General features: G+C 37.3%; 3 protein-coding genes across 3 annotated transcripts; 1 reads left to right on the forward strand and 2 right to left on the reverse strand.

Annotated features, from left to right (window-relative positions):
- Window positions 1-3,123: 3,123 nt before the first annotated feature.
- Window positions 3,124-4,658, reverse strand: Mulk (acylglycerol kinase-like protein Mulk). The gene is made up of 3 exons (XM_028316605.1): window positions 4,447-4,658; window positions 4,070-4,368; window positions 3,124-3,980 (listed from the first exon to the last, which is right to left on the reverse strand). Exons 1-3 carry the CDS (start codon window positions 4,554-4,556, stop codon window positions 3,136-3,138), a joined length of 1,254 nt encoding a protein of 417 aa, XP_028172406.1. The 5' UTR covers window positions 4,557-4,658; the 3' UTR covers window positions 3,124-3,135.
- A 16,087-nt stretch (window positions 4,659-20,745) lies between these two features.
- Window positions 20,746-22,479, reverse strand: LOC114361543 (nucleolin 2). Its single transcript, XM_028316606.1, has 2 exons — window positions 21,848-22,479; window positions 20,746-21,506 (listed from the first exon to the last, which is right to left on the reverse strand). The coding sequence occupies exons 1-2, from the start codon at window positions 22,422-22,424 to the stop codon at window positions 20,848-20,850; spliced, it is 1,236 nt and encodes a 411-aa protein (XP_028172407.1). The 5' UTR covers window positions 22,425-22,479; the 3' UTR covers window positions 20,746-20,847.
- LOC114361539 (uncharacterized) lies at window positions 22,467-25,039 on the forward strand. The gene is made up of 3 exons (XM_028316603.1): window positions 22,467-22,478; window positions 22,873-23,050; window positions 23,509-25,039. The coding sequence occupies exons 1-3, from the start codon at window positions 22,467-22,469 to the stop codon at window positions 24,999-25,001; spliced, it is 1,683 nt and encodes a 560-aa protein (XP_028172404.1). The 3' UTR covers window positions 25,002-25,039.
- The last annotated feature ends 2,647 nt before the right edge of the window (window positions 25,040-27,686 follow it).

The following is a 27,686-nucleotide window of genomic DNA, read 5'->3' on the forward strand; positions in this document are numbered from 1 at the left end:
GTTCAACACAATTTTACGTAATTTTCGAAGTTGCTCGAAGTCTGACGCTTGAATCTGGAAGTTGGCTCAGGTGGAGAGTTTAAAGTTCCTGTTCACGATAATATTTCTATTTCGAAGTCGAACAACTCTTGTTACGCATTCTGAAGAGTGCTGCAAGTAACTTCGACTAGAAGGGTTGTTTAGGTTTTTACTCGTATAAGTGCGAAGTGCTTAAAAGTGTAAGAACAGTTTTTTAACAAAGTACTAAATTGATTCAAAATGGAAATTCATGCCATTTACTAAATATATTATTATCTTTGTAATGGGCAGGGCACCGACGTGATGGTCGGACGCGGTGAGGAAGACGGTGGGCGGGAGTTTGCATCGTGCGGTCCACACAGCTTATGACCGCAGTTTGTGGAGGAACACTATCTGTGGTCGCGATCCTCATCAGTGAGGGACCGAGGAAGAAGAAGAATGTTGAATGAGTCACTAAACTTTCACTTGCATGACTTAAGGGTGGATTATAAACAAGAGTAAATATTAATCTCAGAATAAATCGTCAGTTTAGACATATTTCGCATACTGAAACTGTTATACAATGTGCCAGTTATACCAGGAGTTATTCTCGGATAAAAGTTTGGTCGAATCGGGCCTTATGGGAGTAATAAAAACAAAGAAAAGTAAGTGCCGAAATATCGAAGGCTCGTAAATAATATTTAAAGGTACATGGTAGGAATCCCGTAAATATTAATTATTCTAATAAAGAAAAGATTCGAATCGGCAACTCGTGTTGTAGTTCGGATCTTCTAGGTCTCTTAGCAAGTCAAAACCTTACCCTTGTGCCCTTCCCGGAAGACGGTATGAATACAGGAAATCGTAGATTATACGTAGGGCGGGTACACACTCGTATAAATGTTTAACCGCCGCGTTAGGCCCTTGATACGCGCGTTAATGTCTTCCGCAGCGCTTAGGGCTTACGGCGTCAACATCTTGCTTGAATGTGGCTGGAAGATTATTTTATATTACGGTTTTTGTCTCTGTGGTCCAGTCGTAAGAGTGGGACTCTCTTGACATAGAGGTTCTCAGTAGTTTCGTTAGGATTATTATTGAACACAAAGAAATCTCCAAAGTTTTTCGAAAAGCACGTGAAGCCAGTCCGATTGAACCCTCTCAGATGCTTTGGGCAGATATGGCATTTTTTTTTACCTACTTGTAGGTATCATTTAAATTCAGCGCTATTAGTAGCTTGAATTATTTGATTTTTTTGTCAAGAAGACTCAAATTTCGTTGACAGTTTAAGGCTGAGTTGCACCACCTCACTTTGACCGTAAATATAACGATAACCGGTGTTTTTTGTATGGAGTTTGACAGATTTTTGACGTTTGTCAAAGTTAAAGTAAGATGGTGCAACCCAGCCTAAGTCTCTATTTTTTACTGGCTTTGGTTCGCTATTAAATGTAGGTAAATCAATTTTAACCACCCTCATATAGGTCATGAAAAACCGCTTAAAAATACAAGACAGAAATCATGCGCCCTGCACACTGCTGTATAAATGTTACGGTTAATGTGATAAATTGAAAATTATTAATAATAACCGGTTATTATGAATAATAACCGACAGTCGCGGTAAAAGTGATAAATTAATCACATTTAACAGTAATAATTCAACCTTAGTACTAACAAATATCATAAAAGAGAACAACATCTTGTGTACGTGCTCGTGTATAGCCAAACTTTTAAACGTTTTGATATCATATATTAATATAATTTGGCATAATGAGTTTGGAATGTTTCTTGCATAATATTACTTTTCCATGATGCCTATAACATAATGATTTTGATTTAAAGTGAAAAATAGGTTAAGGTGCGGCGGGGGTGGCCCTTGGGCCACCCCTAAGCCGCCTATTTAGTTTTATACACACATAAATGACCTCATATTAATCACTTTTGCCAAATCATGCGGTAATTATTCATAATAACCGGCGATTATTCATAATTTTCACATTTATCACTTTGACCGTAACATAAATATTTAACTGCCGCGTTAAGTCCCTGATACGGGCGAGCGCAGGCTAATGTCTTCCGCGGAGCTTACGGCAAAGCTGTAATGCTTGGTACGAGTACATTATTTCATATTTTGAATTTTTACGCGACAACACTGAACTGTAGCCTTATTCATTCACGTAACAAAACTTCAACGACAACAAATCGCTAAATTGCAATCCTATCGAGTAATCGTTCTATCGAAATGACCCTCGTGAATACGGATTTGGAATTGTTTTTCAATGGAACGACTTCTGAACGTCCAGCGAGATTTTGACTGTCAAAATACTGGTGAAAACTGGTGAACTTTTACGAGTTTTGACTCTTTGCTGTAGATCCTGGCTACACAGGAGTTGCAGCGGTAGGAACCAGAGATGAGAAAAACTGTTTTGAAATTCGAACAATTAAATTGACATTCTCTATCCCCCGCCGCGCGATAATTTAAAATTCGAATAACTTTAAAAAATTAGACAAGAAATTAAACAAAAGACAAGGTGGTCGGGGGAAACTTCGAAGTGGCAAGGCGCGCTTCTGAAAGTTTTAAATTAATAAAACTAAATCTGTTAGATTTTTGTTGTTAGGAAAGTTTATTAAGACGATNCTAATCGCCTTAACCGGGTTGTTACAATAAAATTAGTATTTTGAAGTTATGAAGCAAAACCTACAAAATGCCAATCCTATGTTCTTCCTGCAAAAGAACAAGATGCTTCCAATCCAGTCCAAGATTATTTCCTCTTGATACATTTAAGCATATTTTTTTTTTAATGTTTAAAGATTATTTACTATTTTAATACAACTTCTTTTTGATATATTTTTTTCAGGCATGAAAAAGAAGGCATACCCTGTGACCTCTTGCCAATGATGGACTACTGTGTTGAAATACCGCAGCAAGGATTCGTCAGATCTCTAAATGTGCATGTCACAGCAGCTATCTTCATTTGGGAGTATACAAGACAGAATATTTTGTAATTATTATTAATTTAATCAATGCAGGGAACTAGATGCAGGCATTTATCAGTTTTTACAACTGCCTGCCTATATTAATATATTATTATTGTACAGTATTTTATTACAATGCTAATAAATGAAAAAATTCACTTGAGATTTCATTTAAATAGTATTTAATCCAGATTTACAAAACAATTTGACAATTCTTGGCAACAATGTTATTTTCACAGGCTTCACTTCGAATTCTTCTTTATCAATTTCAATCATTACTTCATTTGTGTGTTTGTTAGGGATGAGTTCGACAGATCTTGCTGGTATTACGTCTGGTTGACTGCCTTTCTTCTTAATACGGTCCCACCCCTCAGACACAAACTCGGTGTATGAATATGAGCCTCTTCCTAGCATAATCCCCAACGCTGGCAAATGGTTTTGGATCTTATATGGCTGTATTTTAAAGTCGCAAGTTTTGAAACAGAGTTCCTGGGAAATGGAGCACTCTGGGTTCTCTACCTTGGAGCTGTCAAGTTGCTGTGCTGCTTGTGTGCTCGGTATGAAAAACAGCCATTTTCTCTTCACCTCTGGCTTCTTTTGAACACAGTTACTACATCCTGCGCAAGGGGGTGTGTATTTGATCACTCCACTGCAATTCCAAGAGAGTGAGTCTTTGTAACCATTAAAAATAAATGAGGCATATTCTCTCAGTGAACCACAAAACCAATACTTGTCTTTCTTTGCAAATGTATCTCTGAATGCTCCCCATTCTAATGAGGTCAAGGCATAAATAGGCCTGCTGGGTTCCTCATTCTCCTCAGGAATAGGTTCAATCTTCATAGCATCTTTCCACTCTGTGTTGCCTTCTATGATGGCCATGCAAGCTTGTATAAGCTGTTTGACCTTCTCAACACCATCCCCACCTGGGAACAGGGAGTTGCCAAATGCGTTTGTGCGACCAAGGGGCAGAATACCCAAGGGAAATTGGTTGGCATCATCATTTCTTCTCAAAAGACCTGAAAATAGTGAAATTGTTAGGTTTAACAATTTTATAAATTAAATTTCACGAATAAATTGAAATTATTATTGTTTTTGTGTAAATTACCTGTTACTGTCTCAGACAAAGTCCCATCACCTCCTGCCACAATGATAGCCTCTGTCCCTTTAAGGCTTTCCACTATTTCCTTAGCATTGCCCTCAGCAGCTGTCTGAATAACGTCCAACTGTAGCCCAGCGAGATGGAACAGAGGCTCGCAGTAGTTCTCGAAGTCTTTTTTGGCTTTACGTTTATTTGCTACTGGATTCAGAATAACTGTGACTAAAGTTGGGTTCCTCTCCATGGGGATTAGTGAGTCCCCATACCGAACAGCTTCTTTGCATGCTGCCCGCATAAGGATGTTGATCCTGGCAATTGAAAAAAAGCTTTTAGTAATATGATTCTTGCGAGTTATTAGTAAGAACAAATTTTTTCAATAAACTTACTCAATTTTTTCCTTGGCGGTAGCGGCTCCATAGTAAAGTGCAATTACACCCACTACAGATTTTTTCCAATTATTTCGAATAGTAGTTCCAAATTTTACTAATTTTTCCATAATTTACTGTGAGAGGAGCTCAATATTATATAAAAATTGGATAAAAACAGCAAGCGGAGAGGTTATAAAGTCAATCAGCTGTTAATGACATCCAGCTGTCACTGACGAAAGTACTAGTGGTGTAATTTAATATTGTCATGTGATATATTCAAGTGATATTTAATTTTATTTACTGCACTTTTTACTATTAATCTTATTATCCGGATCCGGATTGGTCGGATCTTCAGCGCATGTTTTGCTCTACAAAATTAACAAAAACATTTCAGCATTCAACAAAATTCTGGATGTTGACATGTTTTTGTTGATTGTGTAGAGTAAAACACGCGCTGGAGACCTCCGGCTTTACATTAGGTACTAAGATTTACATTCAACTTGCATCAACAGACATTTAACTTACAATACAACCAGCTTAGACTTAACTTTCAGAAATACTGTCTTCGAACTACTCAATTTTAACTAGATATTTTTCGGCTCCAAACAAGCCAGCAATTTAACCACGGTTTAACTATGCTCAACTCGAGCAATCCCTGGAGCCATAGACAATCATTCATCATTCATTACCTTTTGGAAAAAAANTCAGAAGATAGCAATACTACAGTTCACACTAAAAAGAGAGGTAGGGCCGCAGAGAGCGAGATAGATATAAGTAGGTATTTGACTCAAGTTTTTGTTCCAACTCTGCCCTCCATTTTTATCTTTAGCTTCATGGTCGGTAGTCGTCTAGTCGTCGGTGGTATTATCTGTGGTTCAATAAATAAACGTCAATGTCATTTTCCATCCCCACTTCCCCTCCCCAGTGGAAAAAAGGCGGGAAACTTCGAAGTGGCAAGGCGCGCTTCCGAAAGTTTTAAATTAATAAAATTAAATCTGTTAGATTTTTGTTGTTAGGAAAGTTTATTAAGACGATGGGGAGGGGTAGTAAAAAAAGGAAAAAAGAAGAAAGGATCCGGGCGATCGCAGCAACGGCGATACCAGTTCATCAGATTCCGAGGTGGAGGATGGTCAGGGAAGTGTTCTTGTTCCGTATTATGTTACTGACTACACCAGGTTATACCCAGAGGACTCTGCAGCTTTTGAATTCGTAGTCTTCATAGAGTCAGCTGATAGCCAGAGGCCCATTGGTACCAGAGATTTATTATCTCTTTCCAACGTTTTGAGAAGGTACAATAAAGGCGTTAAGTATTTGAAAGCACTCAACAAGTACAAAATAGGAGTCTACTTTGAAAAGCCAGGTCTAGCCAATGCACTACTGAATAATAAAACCTTCTTAAGTGATAATCAGTTCAAAGCCAGCATTCCAGCTTCATCCACCGAAACCACGGGGATAATTCGAAATGTGCCTATAAAGTACAATAACAAAAAAATCTTTACCATGTTGAGCAGTAGCAAGAAGATTATCAGCGTTCGTAGATTCTTCCGCAAAGACACCACAACTGAAGGTTTCTCCCGTCAGCCCACAGGGACAGTCGCCATCACTTTTGCGGCGACGACCCTGCCAGACTTCGTGGAGCTGGGCGGCTGGAGGCACAGCATCACCCAGTACATCCCTCCAGTTAAGCAATGTTACCGCTGCCAGAGGTATGGTCACATTTCCAAGTATTGTAAGAACGAGGAACGTTGCTCAATTTGCAGTAATGGACACAATTATAAAGATTGTCCAACTCCTAAAGAAAATGCAGTATGTTCTCATTGCAAAGGAAACCATATTAGTATTTCAGCACAATGTCCAATAAAACAAAAGAAAATACAAGAAAATAGAGTGAAATTTGTTAAAGCTCCCACTTATGCAGACATATCTAGTAAACAAACCTTTCCAGAATTAAGAACAAATAATAAATACTTATCAAAGCCTGAAAACAACTTAATGTCTATATTGAACTCTGATGCAACGGTAATGAATCTTTTAATAGAGTCAATAGTTAAAATTATAACATTAAATAAAAGCAACAACACAACTATTTCATCCAAAAACATTTTAGATATTCTTACAGACACTTTCAGTAAAAATTTTAATTCATCAAATTCGAAGACCAAATAAATATAGTTCAATGGAATGCTCAGAGCTTTCTGTGCAATCGCAATTTATTTACTAAGTTTATTTATGATAATTGTATAGATATTGCTGTAATATCTGAGACTTGGCTTAAGCCTACTCACAAATTTAAGGTTAAAGGTTATAAAATAGAGCGAAATGACTGTGGAAATGATCATAATGGAGTAGCCATTCTGATTCATGAAAGAATTCAATATTGTAGACTTCAAACTTATTTTGATAACTCATTACAAAACTTAGCAGTTCAAATCACAATCAATAATAAATCATACACAATAGTTTCAGTTTATTGTCCTACTAATAGTACACCTAGATTTCATATAAAGAAATTTTCAGATTTAATAGTAAGTTTGCCAAAGCCAGTTATTGTAGCTGGAGATTTTAACGCCCATCATACCATATGGGGCTGTAACACTGTAGACAGTCGAGGACGAGATATTTTAGATAGTTTAGATGATTGTGATTTAGTTTTATTAAATGATAAGCAGGCCACGACTGTGGGAACACATGTCTGGAGACCGAACGGACTCGACTTGACTATGGTGAGCCCCTGTTTAGCTTTATGCTGTGACTGGAAAGTGCACGATGATCCACTTGGTAGTTATCATTTACCCACCATAACCTCAATACAACTATTACCAACTGCATCGCAACCACGTCTAACATACATGCCAGCAGGTACTGATATCCCTGATCATCCTAATCTTAAACTAGTTAATTGGAAACATTACTCAAAGTTAGTCAATGAAATGTTGAATGATTTTACAGTGTCTAATAGCAATGTTTTGGAATTGTACAACAACTTTTGTGACATCATCAAGTCAGCTGTAAATATGTCAATGCCAAACTCAAATAAAAAAAGTCAATCTCAACGTTTCGTTCCACACAGATCGTCAGTTATAAAGTCTAAACGTCTTTCGGTTCCTTGGTGGAATGATCGCTGTGCTAATGCTGTACAAAACTCGAAAGAAGCTTACGTGCAATTCAAAAATGACCCTACTCCTGAAAATTATGTACATTTTAAAAAATTACAAGCCCTGAAAAAGCGTGTTATTAATACAGAAAAAATTGAGAGTTGGAAAGAATTTTGTTCTAATTTAAATAGAGTTACTCCCATATCTCATATTTGGAATACTTTACGTAAATTTAATAAAAGTAATAATTGCAAGTTTTCGCAGAACGATTCTTGTCCGCTTTGGGTTCATGATTTTCTTACGAAATACACTCCAGACCATGCAGAATCGCCACCATTAGATTTCACTAATCATACAGCAAGTAATGCAAATTCTTATCTGTTAAGCATGTTTACATTTACTGAGCTTATATCAGCGATCAAATCACGAAAGGACACCGCTTGCGGCTTGGATTTTATCTCTTACAAAATGTTAAAAAAATTAAATAAACAAAACCTATTAAAATTTCTATTTATCATTAATAGTTTGTGGAAGGAAAATCTGATTCCAGGTCAATGGAAGACTGACTGCTTAGTTCCCATATTAAAACCGAATAAAGATAAAAATTGTCCAGACTCTTATCGTCCGATAGCTCTAACGTCGTGTGTAGGTAAAATTTTTGAACAATTGATAAAACAGCGTCTGGAGTTTTACATAGAAAGTAATAATTTGCTTCCAAGCAATCAATTTGGGTTCAGACGTGGGCGTTCCGCTCGTGAAAGTTTAGGTTGTTTATACACAGATATACAAAAGGCTTTGAAAGAAAATAACTATCTAATCTGCGTTTTCTTTGATATTGTCGGTGCCTTTAACAATGTCAATCTTACTGTGTTATCATCGATTCTCTCTTCATTAGGTCTTCCAACTAAAATTGTGGCCTGGTTACATAATTTTTTAAATAATCGCTTAGTACATGTTAAACTTAATAATAAATTATATGGTCCAAGACTCTCTTTCAAAGGAGTTTGTCAAGGAGGTATTTTGAGCCCGTTATTGTATATTATATACATCCATAGGCTAAATGAAATTTTGGGACCTGATCCCCAAATATGTAATTTACAATTTGCAGATGATTTAGCAATATATACTCAAGGCCCAAATTTGTCCACGTTAACAAGCAAAATAAATGTACTACTTAATAAACTGCATAATTATCTATCGTATTTGAATTTAGATGNCAAAAGTAACCAAAAAGGTTACAAAAGTAACCTTCTGGCAACACTGGCAGACAATGACATTTGACACTGTTTGACACACAGAAATTGACAAGTTTGACAACAACAAATACTAGGGATGCTACGTTACGTTACCACAGATATGGATCCATATCTGTGTACGTTATATAGTTCCAAAATACTGGACTGTCCTGTCGATGACATTGACAGTGGGGCGCCACCGTCAATACCGGATCGCTGGTTCAGATTTTTGCCATGTTGGAAACCATATAGTTAAACGATGGTAGCGCCCCCCTGTCATTGAGTTTGGTGGGACAGTTCAGCGTGGGTCATCTATAGTTCCAAAATACTGGACTGTCCTATCGATGACATTGACAGTGGGGCGCCACTGTCAATACCGGATCGCTGGTTCCAATTTTTGCCATGTTGGAAACCATATAGTTATACTGATGATTCACATTTCTTCTTCTTTTTCTTTTTTGTTCTTGACAATACTCGTCGAGGCCGACTTGATTTGTGCCATTTTCATGTGAGTGTGGGACGAGTTATGAAGTGGGACCAAGTGGGATGGGACGGCAAGAAGAAGGTTGCTATGCTATACCTCGATTTGTGTAGGTTGTTGAAACAAAAAAAAAACATTGAGAAAAAGGCGGGAAACTTCGAAGTGGAAAGACGCGCTTCCGAAAGTTTTAAATTAATTAAACTAAATCTGTTAGATTTTTGTTGTTAGGAAAGTTTATTAAGACGATGGGGAGGGGTAGCAAAAAAAGGAAAAAAGTGGAGGTCACCGGTTTGGATCCGGGCGATCGCAGCAACGGCGATACCAGTTCATCAGATTCCGAGGTGGAGGATGGTCAGGGAAGTGTCCTTGTTCCGTATTATGTTACTGACTACACCAGGTTATACCCAGAGGACTCTGCAGCTTTTGAATTCGTAGTCTTCATAGAGTCATCTGATAGCCAGAGGCCCATTGGTAACAGAGATTTATTATCTCTTTCCAACGTTCTGAGAAGGTACAATAAAGGCGTTAAGTATTTGAAAGCACTCAACAAGTACAAAATAGGAGTCTACTTTGAAAAGCCAGGTCTAGCCAATGCACTACTGAATAATAAAACCTTCTTAAGTGATAATCAGTTCAAAGCCAGCATTCCAGCTTCATCCACCGAAACCACGGGGATAATTCGAAATGTGCCTATAAAGTACAATAACAAAAAAATCTTTACCATGTTGAGCAGTAGCAAGAAGATTATCAGCGTTCGCAGATTCTTCCGCAAAGACACCACAACTGAAGGTTTCTCCCGTCAGCCCACAGGGACAGTCGCCATCACTTTTGCGGCGACGACCCTGCCAGACTTCGTGGAGCTGGGCGGCTGGAGGCACAGCATCACCCAGTACATCCCTCCAGTTAAGCAATGTTACCGCTGCCAGAGGTATGGTCACATTTCCAAGTATTGTAAGAACGAGGAACGGTGCTCAATTTGCAGTAATGGACACAATTATAAAGATTGTCCAACTCCTAAAGAAAATGCAGTATGTTCTCATTGCAAAGGAAACCATATTAGTATTTCAGCACAATGTCCAATAAAACAAAAGAAAATACAAGAAAATAGAGTGAAATTTGTTAAAGCTCCCACTTATGCAGACATATCTAGTAAACAAACCTTTCCAGAATTAAGAACAAATAATAAATACTTATCAAAGCCTGAAAACAACTTAATGTCTATATTGAACTCTGATGCAACGGTAATGAATCTTTTAATAGAGTCAATAGTTAAAATTATAACATTAAATAAAAGCAACAACACAACTATTTCATCCAAAAACATTTTAGATATTCTTACAGACACTTTCAGTAAAAATTTTAATTCATCAAATTCGAAGACCAAATAAATATAGTTCAATGGAATGCTCAGAGCTTTCTGTGCAATCGCAATTTATTTACTAAGTTTATTTATGATAATTGTATAGATATTGCTGTAATATCTGAGACTTGGCTTAAGCCTACTCACAAATTTAAGGTTAAAGGTTATAAAATAGAGCGAAATGACTGTGGAAATGATCATAATGGAGTAGCCATTCTGATTCATGAAAGAATTCAATATTGTAGACTTCAAACTTATTTTGATAACTCATTACAAAACTTAGCAGTTCAAATCACAATCAATAATAAATCATACACAATAGTTTCAGTTTATTGTCCTACTAATAGTACACCTAGATTTCATATAAAGAAATTTTCAGATTTAATAGTAAGTTTGCCAAAGCCAGTTATTGTAGCTGGAGATTTTAACGCCCATCATACCATATGGGGCTGTAACACTGTAGACAGTCGAGGACGAGATATTTTAGATAGTTTAGATGATTGTGATTTAGTTTTATTAAATGATAAGCAGGCCACGACTGTGGGAACACATGTCTGGAGACCGAACGGACTCGACTTGACTATGGTGAGCCCCTGTTTAGCTTTATGCTGTGACTGGAAAGTGCACGATGATCCACTTGGTAGTTATCATTTACCCACCATAACCTCAATACAACTATTACCAACTGCATCGCAACCACGTCTAACATACATGCCAGCAGGTACTGATATCCCTGATCATCCTAATCTTAAACTAGTTAATTGGAAACATTACTCAAAGTTAGTCAATGAAATGTTGAATGATTTTACAGTGTCTAATAGCAATGTTTTGGAATTGTACAACAACTTTTGTGACATCATCAAGTCAGCTGTAAATATGTCAATGCCAAACTCAAATAAAAAAAGTCAATCTCAACGTTTCGTTCCACACAGATCGTCAGTTATAAAGTCTAAACGTCTTTCGGTTCCTTGGTGGAATGATCGCTGTGCTAATGCTGTACAAAACTCGAAAGAAGCTTACGTGCAATTCAAAAATGACCCTACTCTTGAAAATTATATACATTTTAAAAAATTACAAGCCCTAAAAATGCGTGTTATTAATACAGAGAAAATTGAGAGTTGGAAAGAATTTTGTTCAAATTTAAGTAGATTTACTCCCATATCTCTTATTTGGAATACTTTACGTAAATTTAATAAAAGTAATAATTGCAAGTTTTCGCAGAATGATTCTTGTCCGCTTTGGGTTCATGATTTTCTTACGAAATACACTCCAGACCATGCAGAATCGCCACCATTAGATTTCACTAATTGTACAGCAAGTAATGCAAATTCTTATCTGTTAAGCATGTTTACGTTTACTGAGCTTATATCATCGATCAAATCACGAAAGGACACCGCTTGCGGCTTGGATTTTATCTCTTATAAAATGTTAAAAAAATTAAATAAAGAAAACCTATTAAAATTTCTATTTATCATTAATAGTTTGTGGAAGGAAAATCTGATTCCAGGTCAATGGAAGACTGACTGCTTAGTTCCCATATTAAAACCGAATAAAGATAAAAATAGTCCAGACTCATATCGTCCGATAGCTTTAACATCGTGTGTAGGTAAAATTTTTGAACAATTGATAAAACAGCGTCTGGAGTTTTACATAGAAAGTAATAATTTGCTTCCANCGAAATTCGAGCTTTTACAGTAACATATTATCATAAATATCCGATATTTTGATATTTATAATAAATATCGGATATTTTCGAACCCTGTAAAATTGTAAGATAAATGTAAATTTAACCTGTTTTGAGTCAAATAAATACTTTCTATTTTTAGTTGATCATTTTTAGACATAGACACTGTAACCGTAGCGCTCACCAGTTGACGTCACAGTAGAGCAAGTTCTGTCATTCACTGCTAGCCAAGAAAGTGGCACCAATTAGTTATCTCTGAAACTGAACTATCACATAACTATAGTGGCTCACTGTAGACTAGAGTAAGGTCTGTTCACTATGGAAGTCAGGTTTATTTGTTAATATTTGACTAAATTCTAAATTATTTTAAGTTTCCAACCCTTATGTTCATAATTTAATACTTTTGCTATTTTTCACAGGAGTCCCTCGAAATCAAAGAAGACCAAGTCATTCAAATTCCCAACTAAAAGCAAGGAGAAACGCGAGAAATCACGCGACAAGGAGAAAGTTCTAGACGACGCCGCCAAACAGAAGGAGCACAGCGAAAAAGAAAGAAAAAAGGACAAAGAAAGAGAAAAAGAAAAGGAAAGGGAAAGAAAAGAAAAAGAGAAACGGGAGAAAAAGGAAAAAGATAAGGTGAGTCAATCTATATATGTATAGTCGCAGGCAAATTGTATGATTCCGCATTTTACAAACGACGTCGTCAGTTTACAAACGCTCGCTGTTCTATGAAATGCCGAAGGCAAATTGGCGACTCGTTCAATTGATAAAATTTCGACTATGATTGTTGCAATAGGGTGACCATCATAAAACACATGTTGGACAAAATTAAATCAGACTTAACCTTTAACTATAGTCGTGAAAAAATAATCACACTCCCATGGACGTCGGGTCTCACAGACCCCTATCTTAAATTCTTCATAATTTCATATCTGAACCAATTTGAATTTATCAAAGAGTTGATATATATCTAATAACTATTAATAAAGGATCTAGTAGTAAATTAATCAATTTTTAATCATTATTTAATTATTTTTTGGCAAATTTAAAAACGTAGACGTTTTTCAGTGTTAATTGACTTAGCATCACATATAGGCTCCTTAATTACAGTCGATTAAAAATAAATCAAACTAATATTTTTTTCCTTGCTAATTGATAACCGTGTAACATAAAAACATAAACAGAATTTCTGAAAGACATAAAATAAAATTTTTGACAAGGGTTAAACTTACAAAAATTATAAACAGTGGCCTAGAACACTAAAGACAAATTATCTCTACAGGCATGTGTCATCTTTCCTTGAGAGCTTTGATAGGCAAAATATACACCATTCAGAATCGGAATCGGCAGCAATGGTACCTTCTAAGACATCTAAACTCAAAAGAAGGATAATCTACAAGTAAAACCTTACTTCTGGAATGTTACTTAGATAGTTGGGCTAATAATATAGCTGATGTACTCAGATACTTTCTACCATTATGTATTATTAAACTAAAACAATTTACAACATATTATAATGATATACTATAAAAAAATTATAGTTGACAAGTCACATCCATACAAGTATCTTTGTATGGAAATTATAGTCATCGGGTCTCCCAGACCCCGATGAAATTTTGGATGGTTATTACTCACGTAATAAGTGCCGGAAGACGCGATTTTATGCCTCCTCGGTCCTAACACAGTTAAAACCGAAGCTACTGAGATGATCGAGAGCAGCACGTGTCGGGAAGATATTTAAACCGAGAAATTGAAAAGGGGGGTGGGCCTCTGAGACCCGACGTCCATAGTTAAAGGTTAATTTCAGAAATCAGGTAGGTATCTATTCAGGTAAGACAAACCTAAAATACTAGCTACTCCTAAAGTAATTAAAATATTTTCGTAATAAAAACAACNCGAATGCCTTTGCCTTTTCCTGCAAGAGGAAAGAACGAAACCAAAAAAAAAAAAAAAAAAACAAAGACGTGTTTCGAACTTATTACCACAACTTATAACGTGTCGACAACAAACCTACACAGCGTCAGCCCAAAACTCCGCCACAAGAGTGGCGTTGTCAGTAACTGTAGCCTTCATTACATGTTCCTGCGTGCAGTTGTTTGGGCACGCAGGGCACGACATCATGTGCTTCGTCGACTGGGGAACAAAACCACACTATAGATGGTGATTAAAAACTAAGAACATAATTTTATTATCTCATAAAACAGTTATAGGGGAAAGATCTTATCTTGTTTAAAGTTTCTATCTTTTCAAAATAATATTTATAATATAGTTTTATAATTTGTATAATACACAATGTTATGTTTTTTAGTATAAAAATAGTTTCATTCCTTATTTTGATTGTTTAGCCTAGGCGCAGACCACCGAATTTTTGTCGGCCGATAGTTGGGTCGGGCTGTATGGAGATGTATGAAAGTGCGCACATTACACCGATTCGCATCGGCCTATTATTGGGCAACTATCGGCCGACTAAAAATCGGTAGTTTGCGGGGAGTCTTAATAAAACCTACCTACTTAGTTTTACTTTTGACGTGCTTGCATTTTATAATCTTCTATCATAAATGAAATGTTACTGATATCATAAATGAATATTATTAGCAATATTAGGTTTAATCACCATTGTCTAGCCAATTCTATAATCTACTTAGGATTTGCCTGCCACACTGGATGCGGCCTGCGGCCAGGTCAAGTGAACGCAGTCCGCATCATCTATCCCATTTAATATTAGCTGGGATTTTCATATTCAATAAATATTCAAGCATTTGTCACACTGGATGCGGTCTGCGGCAGATCAAATGAACTCAGCCCGCACTTGTCAGTTTGCGTTCTTTGCTCGTACCCGCACTGTCAGATCGCATCAATACAAAATGTATAAAGACCGACAATGTAGTTCATACATAATGAGGGCTGCGTTCACCTTGTCCTGAACGCAGGCCGCATCCAGTGTGGCAATTTAAATGTTCACTGTGTACTGTAGATCCAACACCCGTATTCACAAACATGACTGAGGTCTCACAGGGTGCGTGGCCGCTCAGGTTGACACACGAACCAATCACAGAGCTCTATTCAACGCTGTGCGTTCGATTTTCTGCTTTGCTTAAGCAAACAACCACGTACGTACGTCAGTGGTTAAGGGTTAAGCAAACATCGTTTGTGAATACGGGCGTAAGTTTCATAGATAAATTCACATAAATGTCTTCACAAATTCTATAAGTTACACAATTCTTGATAGTTTTTGGAGAATTTATGTAAACTTACATTTACGGATTTAAAAATTAGCTTTATATGCAGAGGTTTTATTATTATTACATTGACTTCACAGCGCGTTAGCTTAATTGATTTTTAATTCAAAATTAAATATTTTAATAATGCTAAATGTGTCGTGGAATTAAATAATGTAAAATAAACAATGACATAGGTTATGTTACTTGTAGAGACTTCAAAAATATAGTTTATTTCTAAATACTATTTTGTTTTGTTTACAAATTTTATTAAACAAATTAATTGGTAAAACCAACCTTGCTGTTTAATACGGAATTTTTTGTATGGCCTTTTTTATAACAATAAAATAATGTATGTGCAGTCAGCGTCAAATACTTCCTAACACCCAAAGTGGCCAGAAAGATGGCAACTTGACAACCTCTTTCTATGATCTGAGTTGACAACACAACCTTATTCCAATCGTAAAAAAGACGTCTTGGGAACTTTTTTGGGTGAACTATTTAATTTTGACACTGACTGTACCTATAGTTCAAATTAGAGGGGCGTCCAAATAATAATTCGTTTTCAAAATACACGTAGATTACATAAATTTAATAACTACAGATAAACGTAGCCGATTATCCTTATGTCATTCTATTTTTTATTAATAAGTCAAAAATACAGGGTGGAATTTTGTAATGCTACCTGGAGGGAAGGTACTTTTAATACTGTAGATAGAAAATTTTATTCAAAGAAAACATTCCTTTATTCTTTAAAAGAAAGAGAACTGCATTCAAAGATTTTCGAAAAATTTCACTACCATATCATAAAATTTTCTGTACATAATTAAAATAATTTAAGATTATAACAGATTTTAGTTAGTTCGATTCCCGGGGATGGCAAGCAAATTTTTGGAAATCTTTGAATGCTATTTCTATTTCTTTTCAAAAATAAAGGAATGTTTTCTTTGAGAAAAAAATTCTATCTTCAATATTAAGAGCACTTTCCCTGCAGGTGGCATTACAAAATTCCACCCTGTATAATTACTGCCTATATTTCGCCACTTGCTGCTAAAATCCCTTAACTTACGCCCGTATTCATAAACATTACTATGAGGTCTCACAGTGCGCGTGGACGCACAGGGTGACACACGAACCAATCACAGAGCTCCATTCAACTGTGCGTTCGATTTGCTGATTCACTTAGCAAGCATCGTTTGTGATAAGTCTTGGATAAAGTGAATAGTAAATAACAACTTTCTTAATAGGTTTAATAGAAATGTTATTTGTGAGTTCTGCAACTAAATGGTTATATTATTTTGTATGTTTATTAATAGTTCTTTAATGCCCGTTTTCACCAATAATCCCTAATTTTTAGTTACCCCTATAACACGACGTGTAACACGATACATAACAGGAATTTTGTTTTCATAGGAGTCACTTAAAAATTAGGGATTGATGGTGAAAACGGGCATAAGACGCCCTGCAGGCAAACTACAGACTGTCGGCCGATAGTTTGGTCGGGCTGTTAATCAGTTCATGTGCACGCTACAGCCATTTGGTATATCAGCCGATTCTTCATACAAATTGAAAAAGCGACTAAAGCCCGGTCGCCGAGCAAGTAGAATTTCGTCCAATGACGCCAAGCTACCCATCCTTATCGCTCGCGCGTAATTAGCTTGGGGTCATTGGACGAAATTCTACGTGCTCGGCGACCGGACTATACCAGCCGACTAAGTCTGAGTGTGCGTGGTGTCTAATACAGTCAGCGTCAAATAGTTCGTAACACCCAAAGTAGCCAAAAACTTCGCAACACGTCTTTGTTGCAATTTGAATAAGGATGTGTTGTCAACTTGACCACTTTGGGTGTCACGACTTATTTGACGCTGATTGTACAATCGGCAAGCTAGCTTTAAAAACTGCCACAGCCTTTTGTGTATGTGTTATTTTTAAATTAAAAATATACTCTTTCACGTCCAATTATATTATTGGCATATTTTTGTATGAATTTCATTAGAAATGTAACGGCTATCGTAATAGTTAATCTTATTAATGTTCTATTATTATCAAATATAGCACATGAAACAGCCTACATTTTGGTATTATTTATACACCTCTGCCCGTATTCATCATCATCATCATCTCAGCCATAGGACGTCCACTTGACTGCTGAACATAGGCCTCCCCCAATGCTTTCCATGCTGCCCGGTTGGTAGCGGCCTGCGTCCAGCGCCTTCCTGGCTACCTTTATGCCTGCCCGTATTGTTTTGATCAATTCCGAGATTTGAGCATAAAATTCATCATGTCAATAATCCTTCCGATAATTCTTATTTTCTTGTTTAATTTCCGAACGCTTTCTGTATTTTTTTTAACACCGCAAAATTTTGTATAATTATAGTCTTTCTTTTTACTTGGGGCAAGAAAATAAAAATATAGGAAAATGCATCTAACAATCAGTTTGAGCATGAGTCCTGGGAAAGAAACATAGGATAGTTTTTATTAAATCCAGGTTTTTGAAACAGGGATGCGCAGGTTAAAGTTTTTCTGTGACAGACAAAACCCAAATTACACGCGGGCAAAAGCTGGATCATTATAATCGGTTTGAAAAAAAACGTACAGAGTTACACTAGTTACACTTTCGCATTTTATAATAATTATCTTGAATCACCTTGTGTGAACATAATTATTATCTGCTAAGTAATAGGAATTCAGCTCTTTCACTAAGTAAGTAATTGTGCAAGTGATATTTTGTCGAATCAGCAATGACCTTGTGACGCGCCCCGCGACGCATCGACAACCCTAGCACCGAGCGCAGAGATTTTGACAACCCTACGGCTGCGCGGCCGCACGCCGCACGGACCGAGCTAATATATGAGACGGCGGCGACCGCGGGCGCCTAGCATTCGCTCGGGAGCCATTGCAACAGCCAGACGTTCGCGCGCGCGTCTATCGTTCCCTCGGCTGCATTGCACAGAGTCCCTAGCGAATAGCTATCCACATTGTTCCTTACTAACCCTAACTGTTCGACTCTGGCTTGATCCGATACCTCGTCATTAATCCGCGGCTTGCCATATAGCGTCGTGTCGAGACGTTCTATCGTTGATAGCCAACCGGTTCTCGTCCTTACCGAGTAGTGCATGAGATACTCATCCCGAACCTGCGGTAGCAATCCTGCTGCCACCCTTCCTGAACTTCACACCCCCTCACCTCGTAGGTCCAACGCCTTTCCCTAGTGGTCGTACTCACTATCGAGGCTTCGGTCTCTGGCTTGAGCTAACGAACCACATCCTACCCCCCTAGTTATAAGTATCCAGACTAACACTCGATAAACCTCGCACAGGGCGCCGCCCCTCTCGCGGATACGAAAACTAGCTAACGGGACGCGAACCGGGCGCGTCATTATTCCTCTTGTTGTAATTAGTAAATTGTGATATAACTTGTAAAGTACTCGTAAACTTGCTCATTATTAAACGATAGCGATTTAGAGTCAGTGAAACTAGAATAAGTGAACCATTGTGGAACCTGAATTATAAGTGCCATTGTGTTATTGATTGTGCGTTTCCTTGGTCAAATATCCCTGTAGGCATCCTGGATAGGTACACATCCCTCATCGCAGAAGGCGAACTGGGACTTAGTACTAAACAGCGGGGTGTCAGACTGAGCTAGCTTAGACGCCCCGTTGCAATGGCGCCCAACTAAATAACCCACGGAACCTACAGGGAACACCAGATCGCTAGAGAAGCGAAAGACCACAAGGAACGCAAAACTTCGCATCAAATTGAAAATTACACATGTCAGAACCGACATCTTGGATATACAAACTCAAGAAGACAGAACTTGAGAACGAGTGCAAAAGAAGAAACATAAAAACGGAGAACAGAACCGTACAAGAACTGAGACAGAACCTCACAGAAGTACTCAGAACCAAGCAGTCCCATCAACCAGTCCAGTCCGCCAGTAAGTCCGCCGAAGACAGTGAGTCAGAAACCGATTTCGAAGACACAGAGATGCACCAAGAACTAGACAACGACAAACCTAACATGTCGTACACCATGGATCAGACCGAAAACATAACATCCAGATGGAACCTAAGCTTCGATACATACAACGACCCGGTGGAGTTCCTAGAACGACTAGATGAACTAATGTCGTCCGGCGAAGTGAAACATTTGTGAAATTAAGGCGTTAGCCTTTTGATTTAGTTAACTTACTACTGGTTTCGTTCGCATGTTATTAGTTTTTTACGCATCTTACTTATACGCATGATATCTGAAATAATTTTCATACATTCTTTCTGTAGGTAAATATGAAGTTGCGTAAATAAATATGAATTTTAAGGAGTCTTCCGACTTCCGTGCGACGTGGCCCGTGCAGCAAGATAAAAGTGGGCCAAGTCACTGGAAGAATCAATGTTCGAGATGGGATGTCATCCAATAAAGTAGGTATTCTTAGTTAAAGGCAACGAGGGCTAAGGCAGTCTCGGGAAAATCAACCTGTTATGTAAGTACCTACAGTCAGCATCAAATAGTTCGTGACACTCAAAGTAGCCAAAAAGTTTGCGATCCTATCGAGTTATCGTTCTATCGAAATGACCCTTGTGAATACGGATTTAGACCTGTTACAGTTTTTCAATGGGACGACTTCTGAACGTCAGCGAGATTTTGACTGTGTCAAAATACGTGAATTAGGCCACAAGACCACAGAATAATAATAATGTACTACGTACAGAAGTTTTACTTCGCGAAGGTATTTAAAAAAATGTATGCTCAATGTCATTAACAATATGGTGTAATTTAGCTTGTCTCAAGAGTCAAGCACCATTTTGTTGACAAACGTCAGTAATCGGCACTGCGCCGAAGCTATAGGGCTGACTTCGGTAAAATGGTGTGACGTGAGGTGCCAAACTGCGGAAATACATGATTTAGCATGAATTATCATGAATAATATTAACTACTTATTTACCTCTCAGTGTCTTGAGGCAACTTAAAAAACATTCTGTGTTTTTATTATTATTTAGGCAGTTAAATACTGCACAGTATTTAGTACACCATTTTCTTTATTTTCTTTCATCATACACAAGAATACGCGTGCGTGAGTCAATGTTCGCTCGTATGTGAGACCTTGTCGAATAGTATCCTGTAGGTGGGCCATCGTGCGTGTTTTGTTTTCGATGTAAATTCGCGGAGATGAACAGGCCTGACAAGACTCAGAATGCTCTACACCTGTAGATAAATAAAACAAAATTTTGTAAACTTAAACCTCTTTTATTTCATTAGAATTCACACTTCTGAACCTGTGCTTACATATCACCATCAATAATTTTATTGGAACTTTCTATTAAAGACACAATAAACAAAAATCGTTAATTTATCTCTGCTTGACTTTTATCCTTCCCGTATACTTTTCATCTGTGAAATTTTCGTATACCAACTCAGGTGTTTCTGGTCTTTCTGTCAGCGCTCGCTGGAAGCTTTGCAAAATGCTTTGTTTCTCCAGAAACAGTTTGTCTCTTCTGGAATTTTTCGAAATTGCCGCTAGCGTCGTGCTTACCCACGCTTCATAGTACGGTTTTGTGTGCCTGTTAATGCTTGAGGGTGCCCATTTAGCTACTTCAGTTGGTGGTGACCTAGCTTTGACTGAAAGAACTGGGGAGGCAATCCTCCGGGATCTCTTGTCCTTCTTCCGTCTCTCTTTCCTCTTCAGAGGCTTTTCTTTTATGCTTTCTTTACTCAGTGTAATCTTCTTCAAATTCACACTACCCTCGGTTACATTTTTAGAGTTCTTCACCGTTTCGTTTGGTATTTTTAGTAACAACGTAGGCTTATTCTTCTTCTGATCTACAAATGTAACTGCTTTGTATACTTTCGTATCGTTCTTCGAAGCGATCGTTCTGATGATGGGTTTTCGTTGGACTGTGTCCTTCTTTTCTGGTTTTGGTGGATTATTTGTGGTTACTGATTGTTTAGATTCGTTGGACTCGTCGGATTTTTCTTTGGGAACGTCGCTGGGCTTTTTGGGAGGTCGATCTGGTGGGAAAGAAGTAAGAACATTATTAGTTATAGGTATAGAAGTCAGTCAGTGCCTGAGATTTGGGAGTGGCACGGGAGGGTGTTTTTGTAACGTCATACGTCATAAGGATAAGAATGGGTAGCTTGGGGTCATTGGACGAAATTATACATGCTCGGTGACCGGGCTTTAGATCCTGTTATTACTAAGTTACGTATAAATAATGCAATAGAACTGTCACAAATTCACAATAGCTACCTTCAAAATACATTAATCAATTCAATCTATAGACTTGACTTTATTTCGAGTTATAGCATAGTTTTATAGCACAAAATAGGTAATTAATAGTGATTCAGCTTACCACTTTTAACTTCTGCAACTGTTGGTTTGATATTATTTCCTACTTTCAATAGTTCTTCCTTCTTCATAACATTAGGAATAACTTGTAAAGGGCTCTTCTTCAAAGTGTATTTCTCTCTTATTTTACGTTTATCATCAGCTATTTTGTTCACGTCTGTATCAGGTTTCTTTACATTTTCTTTTGAGATGAGGTTTTCTGGTCTAGTTTTAGTTTCCTCTTTCTTCACGATCACGGTAAGCTTAGGTTTCTCTACTTTTATTATTTTGCGATCAGAATCCCCTCTATCTGGATGAACCTTCACGTCATTTGCAACTGCATTTATTGCTTTTATAGGTAGCCTTTCGGCTTTCTTCAAGTCTCCCCTGTCTGGGTATATTTTACTATCATTTGTTATAGAAAAAACTACTTTCTTAGCTTGTTTTTCGCCTTTCTTTGGGTCCAATTTGTCCTGTGGAACTTTACCATCGTTAGTGTCAAAATCAAATACTCTTTTAACTGGTTTCTCTGCCTTTTTTATATCCCTTTTCTCCTGTTTTCTGTCTGTCTGTTCTGTTTTCTTAAAATTTCTCTTATCCATGCCAAAAAATTTAATTCACTGAAAATTTTAACCTAATTTTGAATGACATTTCAAGTCAGTGCCATCTTGATTTATTTGATTTACTTTTTTGTTTGGCAAAATGTTTTGTAGGAGTCAGTTGATTTACAGGTTGGATATGTTATGTTTTTATTTCTAGGTTCCCAAAAATATAGTTAACTTCTGAAATAGCGTCGATTTCTTCACCTAGTGCTTAGGCTTTTACCTAGAAAGGTTCTCAAGGCTTCCAGTTCCAAAAATATGTAATTTAGTAAAACCAGAGACAAAAATAAAACCTCCTCTAACTTGAACCATTACTTTTCCCTTCCCATCACCCCACTGTCACTCACAAACGTCACCCACCCATTTTCGACATAACCCAAGAAAAATTATGTAACAAAAAATTATAAAAACAAAAATGTATTGAACATCGTCCATTCAGTAGACTTAGCTCATCATGGAAACAAAATCCAGTGTGGTGAAGTCTAAGTCTTCGAATAGCGCGAAAACCTCGCGCTCTGAGCATCATAATAAGAAAAGTCGAAGCAACGCAGAGTTCCAGCCACATGCGTTGAAGAAAAGAGGGGTATACGTGGAGAAGAAGACGATTAAGGCCATCAATGAGCTGGGTAAGTTGCTGGCACTTGGGTTGTTTAGACGTGAGCTTGCGGGTTCGAATCCCGCTGGTGGCATAGGTAAAATCAGCCAATGTCCGTTCACAGCTGGACTTTAACCTCTCTCAAAGAAAAGCGTCATAGAGCAAAATCTCTTGCTTTCCTGACCCTGTTCATCCGCTAATTTAATTTCCTTGTGGGACCTATGACAGTTCTTTACCCAGTACAAACTTGGCCTTCACTGGTTGGGTTTTTATTGGCAGTCAAGCTATAGATCCTGGCTGCACAGGAGTTGCAGCGGTGGGAACAAGATGTGGGAATAGTCCCGTTGGCCGATACCTTCACTGCAAGCTCTGTTTAGTTTAGCATGGTGATTGGTTTACTTGAAATATTAAAAGATATCATAGTTTACTTACCTACTTGACCCGAGGTAGGTATATTTTATTGACGTTACGTAAAATTTTGTATTCCAGTGACAAACCAAGTCCAAGAGAGACCTATAAAAGCTCCACCTAGACCACGACCCGGCAACAAGAAGTTTCTAGCTTCAGTTCTGACCATTCTATCCAAATCCACCACTGGTACCCAATATCCTGACGCCAACGATCCTCTATGCAAGAAGAAGGTAAGAAGACACAATAATGTTAGACGAAGAACTGATAATTTGACAAATGACGACTTAAAAGAAGCTAGACCTAAAAGAAAAACTAAATTTAGATCTAAAGCACTGAACGATGAAGTAGACAAAGAAATAAAACAAGAACAAGTGGTCGTTTTACAATCGAAGAAGGACATAATTCAGACGCCTTCGATATACTCTGAAAACGACTCGTTCAACTGGTCCAACTTGCCTGTTCTAGTCAAGAAAGGTCAGCAGAATAAAGATGCTATAGAACAAAACATAAGTGAAGTAGCATCAGTTTTAGCAAGAGAGATAATGGAAGGACGGAAAAGCAGAAAGGATAAGAGGGTCAGGATTGATGACCCAACGACTCTAGTGGCTGAGAATAAAAAAGAGCCGACACAAGAAGCTACCAATGAGAAAGACAAAGGACTTTATAATTTCTTCGTAGATCTCCTAGAAACAACAATCAGTGTTTATAATGTAAAGGCAGAGTATGATAAAGCGCCGAACCCTCCCAGCGATGCTAGCTCCACTAAAATTCCACTAGAAATTGACGAGTCAGTGGCCAAAAAACTCAACGTTAGGTGCCCTGAGAAAACTGAGACATCACAGCCTTCTAATCAGTTCTACTGCCTGAAAGATCTAGAATTTGATCAAGGTTATTCATCTCCCCAACGCGAGGTGCCATTGAAATGTCCAAGGAAGAAGAAATTCCACGCCGAATCGTTCTCTTTCTTGAGAAAGCCGATGACGAAGAAATTGAAAACGCAAAGTGTAGTAGAAACGAAGAAAACCTCCTCCAGAAGGGAAAAGAAGAAGACACTGCTTAATTTATTCAAAGAGCAGCTAAGAATGGACGATGACGTATTTGAGGAACCACAGAACTTGTACCAAGCTTTGCAGGTTATAGCCCAGAATAAACGTAGATGCCAGAAGACTATACACTTCGAAGATTCTCACAGAAAACATAAAGATTTCGGCTTTCCCGAATGCATGTTTAAAAGAAGAAAAGTTATATCTCCGAGTACGAAATCTACTAAGAATAAAAGCAAACCTGTACCGTACACACCTTCAGTTACAGGGAAATACTCCGAAGTTAGTTCAAAAAGGAAGAAGGTAGATTATAATACAGATTTGGAAGAATCCTACCATTCTTTAGAAGTGTATGGGTATGACTACGAGAATCCTGCATCGAGGAAAATCACGAATCGAGATAAGCAATTACTGTTTACATACCATTCTACTCCCTCAATGAGTGCACATGGTTTAGGGTCAAAAGATCTGTTAGATTTCACCGAAAGCGACAGTTTGTTTTTCAACGAATATTGCAGGACTCCGTGAAAATTAAAATTATACTTCGATACACAAAAAAAATTATAATGACGTGTTTGAAATAAATGATAACAGAAGATGATGTTTTTTCTTATAGATGGAAGACTCAAATAACAGACAAAAAGCAACGTATAAGTCTCCAATAAGTTAAAAGATCCTAGCTAACTAAGTCTGTGCCTGAGGTAGCGGCGTGGTGACGGTCGTTTTGTGACGGTCAAACGTCAACGAGACTCCAATCTCCTTCAGATTTGTATGCTCTGTCACATCATAAGTCAAAGTCGTGGTGCTCCCATACCTCAGGCACTGACTTAGTTAAGAAGCGCTACCTTAAGGTATAGACCTTTTAAGGTATTACTTAATATACCTTACTAATATTATAAATGCGAAAGTAACTCTGTCTGTCTTGCTTTCACGCCTAAGCCACTGAACCGATTTTGTAGAAATTTGGCATGGAGATAGTTTGAGTCCCGGGAAAGGACATAGGATAGTTTTTATCCCGGTTTTTGAAACAGGGACACGCGCGATAGTTTTTCTGTGACAGGCAAAATTCCACGCGGGCGAAGCCGCGGGCGGAAAGCTAGTAGGGTACATAAATAGAACCTTACAGTTTTATTTTATTGCTCCACTACAAAACCGAATCCAACAGTTGGCAGGCAAATCACACTTGGCAACAATCAACAATACACCTCTTAGGAAATTGGATGAGTGCCAGTATTTCAAATTCATAGCTCGTGGCTGCTTCAAGGTCAAGGCTACTACGTTGGCGACAGTTTGTGACTTTGAACTACCTACTGTTGATTGTGAATGAAAAAGTCATGCACACTTTCAAAAATATTTTTTGTTGATTTTTGTTAAGACTGTCTCAGACATCGTCTTTCCAGCCGAATGATACGTCCACTGCTGGCGCTGCCCGCATCCAGGTGCTTCCCGTGACTTTTACCTTTTAGTCTAGCTAGTGGGAACTGGTCTGCCCACACTACGTCTTCTGGTATAGCGTCAAATAATTCTTAACAGCCAAAGTGGCCAAAAAGATGCCAACACACACAACCTTATTCCAATAATAGGCTAGTTTCCTAAAAAAATTTTTTTAGTCCGTCATGTTTAATATCAAAAAATATTGGACACATATATTTTTATTTGTCAATCTAACAAATAATTACATAGTTATGGTGCGTTGAAGTTCCGCACGACGTCACAAGTCAACGTGCGGCACTTTTATGCACGCATTGACGTCACGGGTCTCTTCTTATGAACTTTGGCGCGCATTATCTCTTTAAATTTTCATTAGTTTGAAAAAGTGAAAAATACGTGTAGAGTATTTTTTGATAAGTTACCTGACGGACTAATTAAAACTCTTGCTTTTTGACCCAGGAAACATCCCTATTGTAACAAAGACGTGTTGCAAACTTTTTCCCTTATTTTCCTGTGTACCCTTGGCTGTTCCCTTGATGGTACAGTGGAAAATAAATTTTAACTTAAATTGTACACGTGACCAAGAGGACTAGCTTTTCCTGAATTTGGCCAAAAAACAAAAACAAATGAACATCGAGAAAAACAAATGAAGTAAAATGATGTAGATAAAAGTAAAACCTAATTATAATTAATTAAGTACATTATAATTAATTTAGTACATAGAATAAAGACAATATTACGCCATTTTAACCGACTTCAAAAAAGGAGGAGGTTATAATATGTTCGGCTGTATGTAATGTTTTTTTTTTCTATTTATGTTCACCGATTACTCCGTCAATTGTGGACCGATTTTCAAAATTCTTTTTTTTGTTCGATAGGGTACACTTCTGTGGTGGTCCCATTGTCACCAAGACAGGATCTGATGATGGGATCCTAGGGAAATCGAGGACAACCTTTAAATTTTATAGGCATGTATATCGTTTTTAATATTTATTCTAAAGATATTCAAGTATATGCATCTGGTAGTCATCATCTAATGTTGATGAGGTGATGATGGAAGGTAAAACTCCTTAACCGTTACGAGTTGGAGAATAATTCTTTAAATATTTTAGGTACGTATGTACATACAGTTGTATTACTTCAGATTTTTTAGGTGAGCTGATGATGAAAGGTCAAACTTCGTAAGTTAGGAGTTAGATGATACTTTTTAGTTGCCCATATTTAATGAGATTTAATATTTACCTATGTTTAATGAGATTGAGACTATAGTTTTACATTTTAAGTGTAATCCTGTACCTATTTTAGGATTGATATTGAACTTATTATTTAATGTTACCGTTTCTTTTTAGAGTAATAGTCAATTAACTCATGTATTATAAAATTTCTTAACTAGTGAAAATTCCTTAGAAGAAAATATTAAATAAAGTGATTAGATTAAGTAATTGCTTGGTTTTTCTGAAATATATTGTGTTAACGACGGACAACTACGGAACCCTACATTGCACGTGGTGGCACGACTACGACACGCACTTGGCTATTTTTATTATTCTGAAAAAGAAATATGATATCTTGATATTATTCTTCTGCCCAATTGTCCCTGTGAATGTTATTTCATAACTGATTTTACAATATTTTTTGTGAATTTTATCATGGAAGCTAATTGCATTGACGATGATATACCTTGTTTTATTGAGAGGAATGGCGGTATTGTTTTATTACATGACGGTCGACAGTACTACAATTTTGACATTTCAGAAGTGGTACAGGAAAATGGCGTAATAT

This window comes from Ostrinia furnacalis, unplaced genomic scaffold (assembly GCF_004193835.3).
Source record: "Ostrinia furnacalis isolate ACB-3 unplaced genomic scaffold, ASM419383v2 OfSCF5816, whole genome shotgun sequence".
NCBI classification, from domain to species: domain Eukaryota; kingdom Metazoa; phylum Arthropoda; class Insecta; order Lepidoptera; family Crambidae; genus Ostrinia; species Ostrinia furnacalis.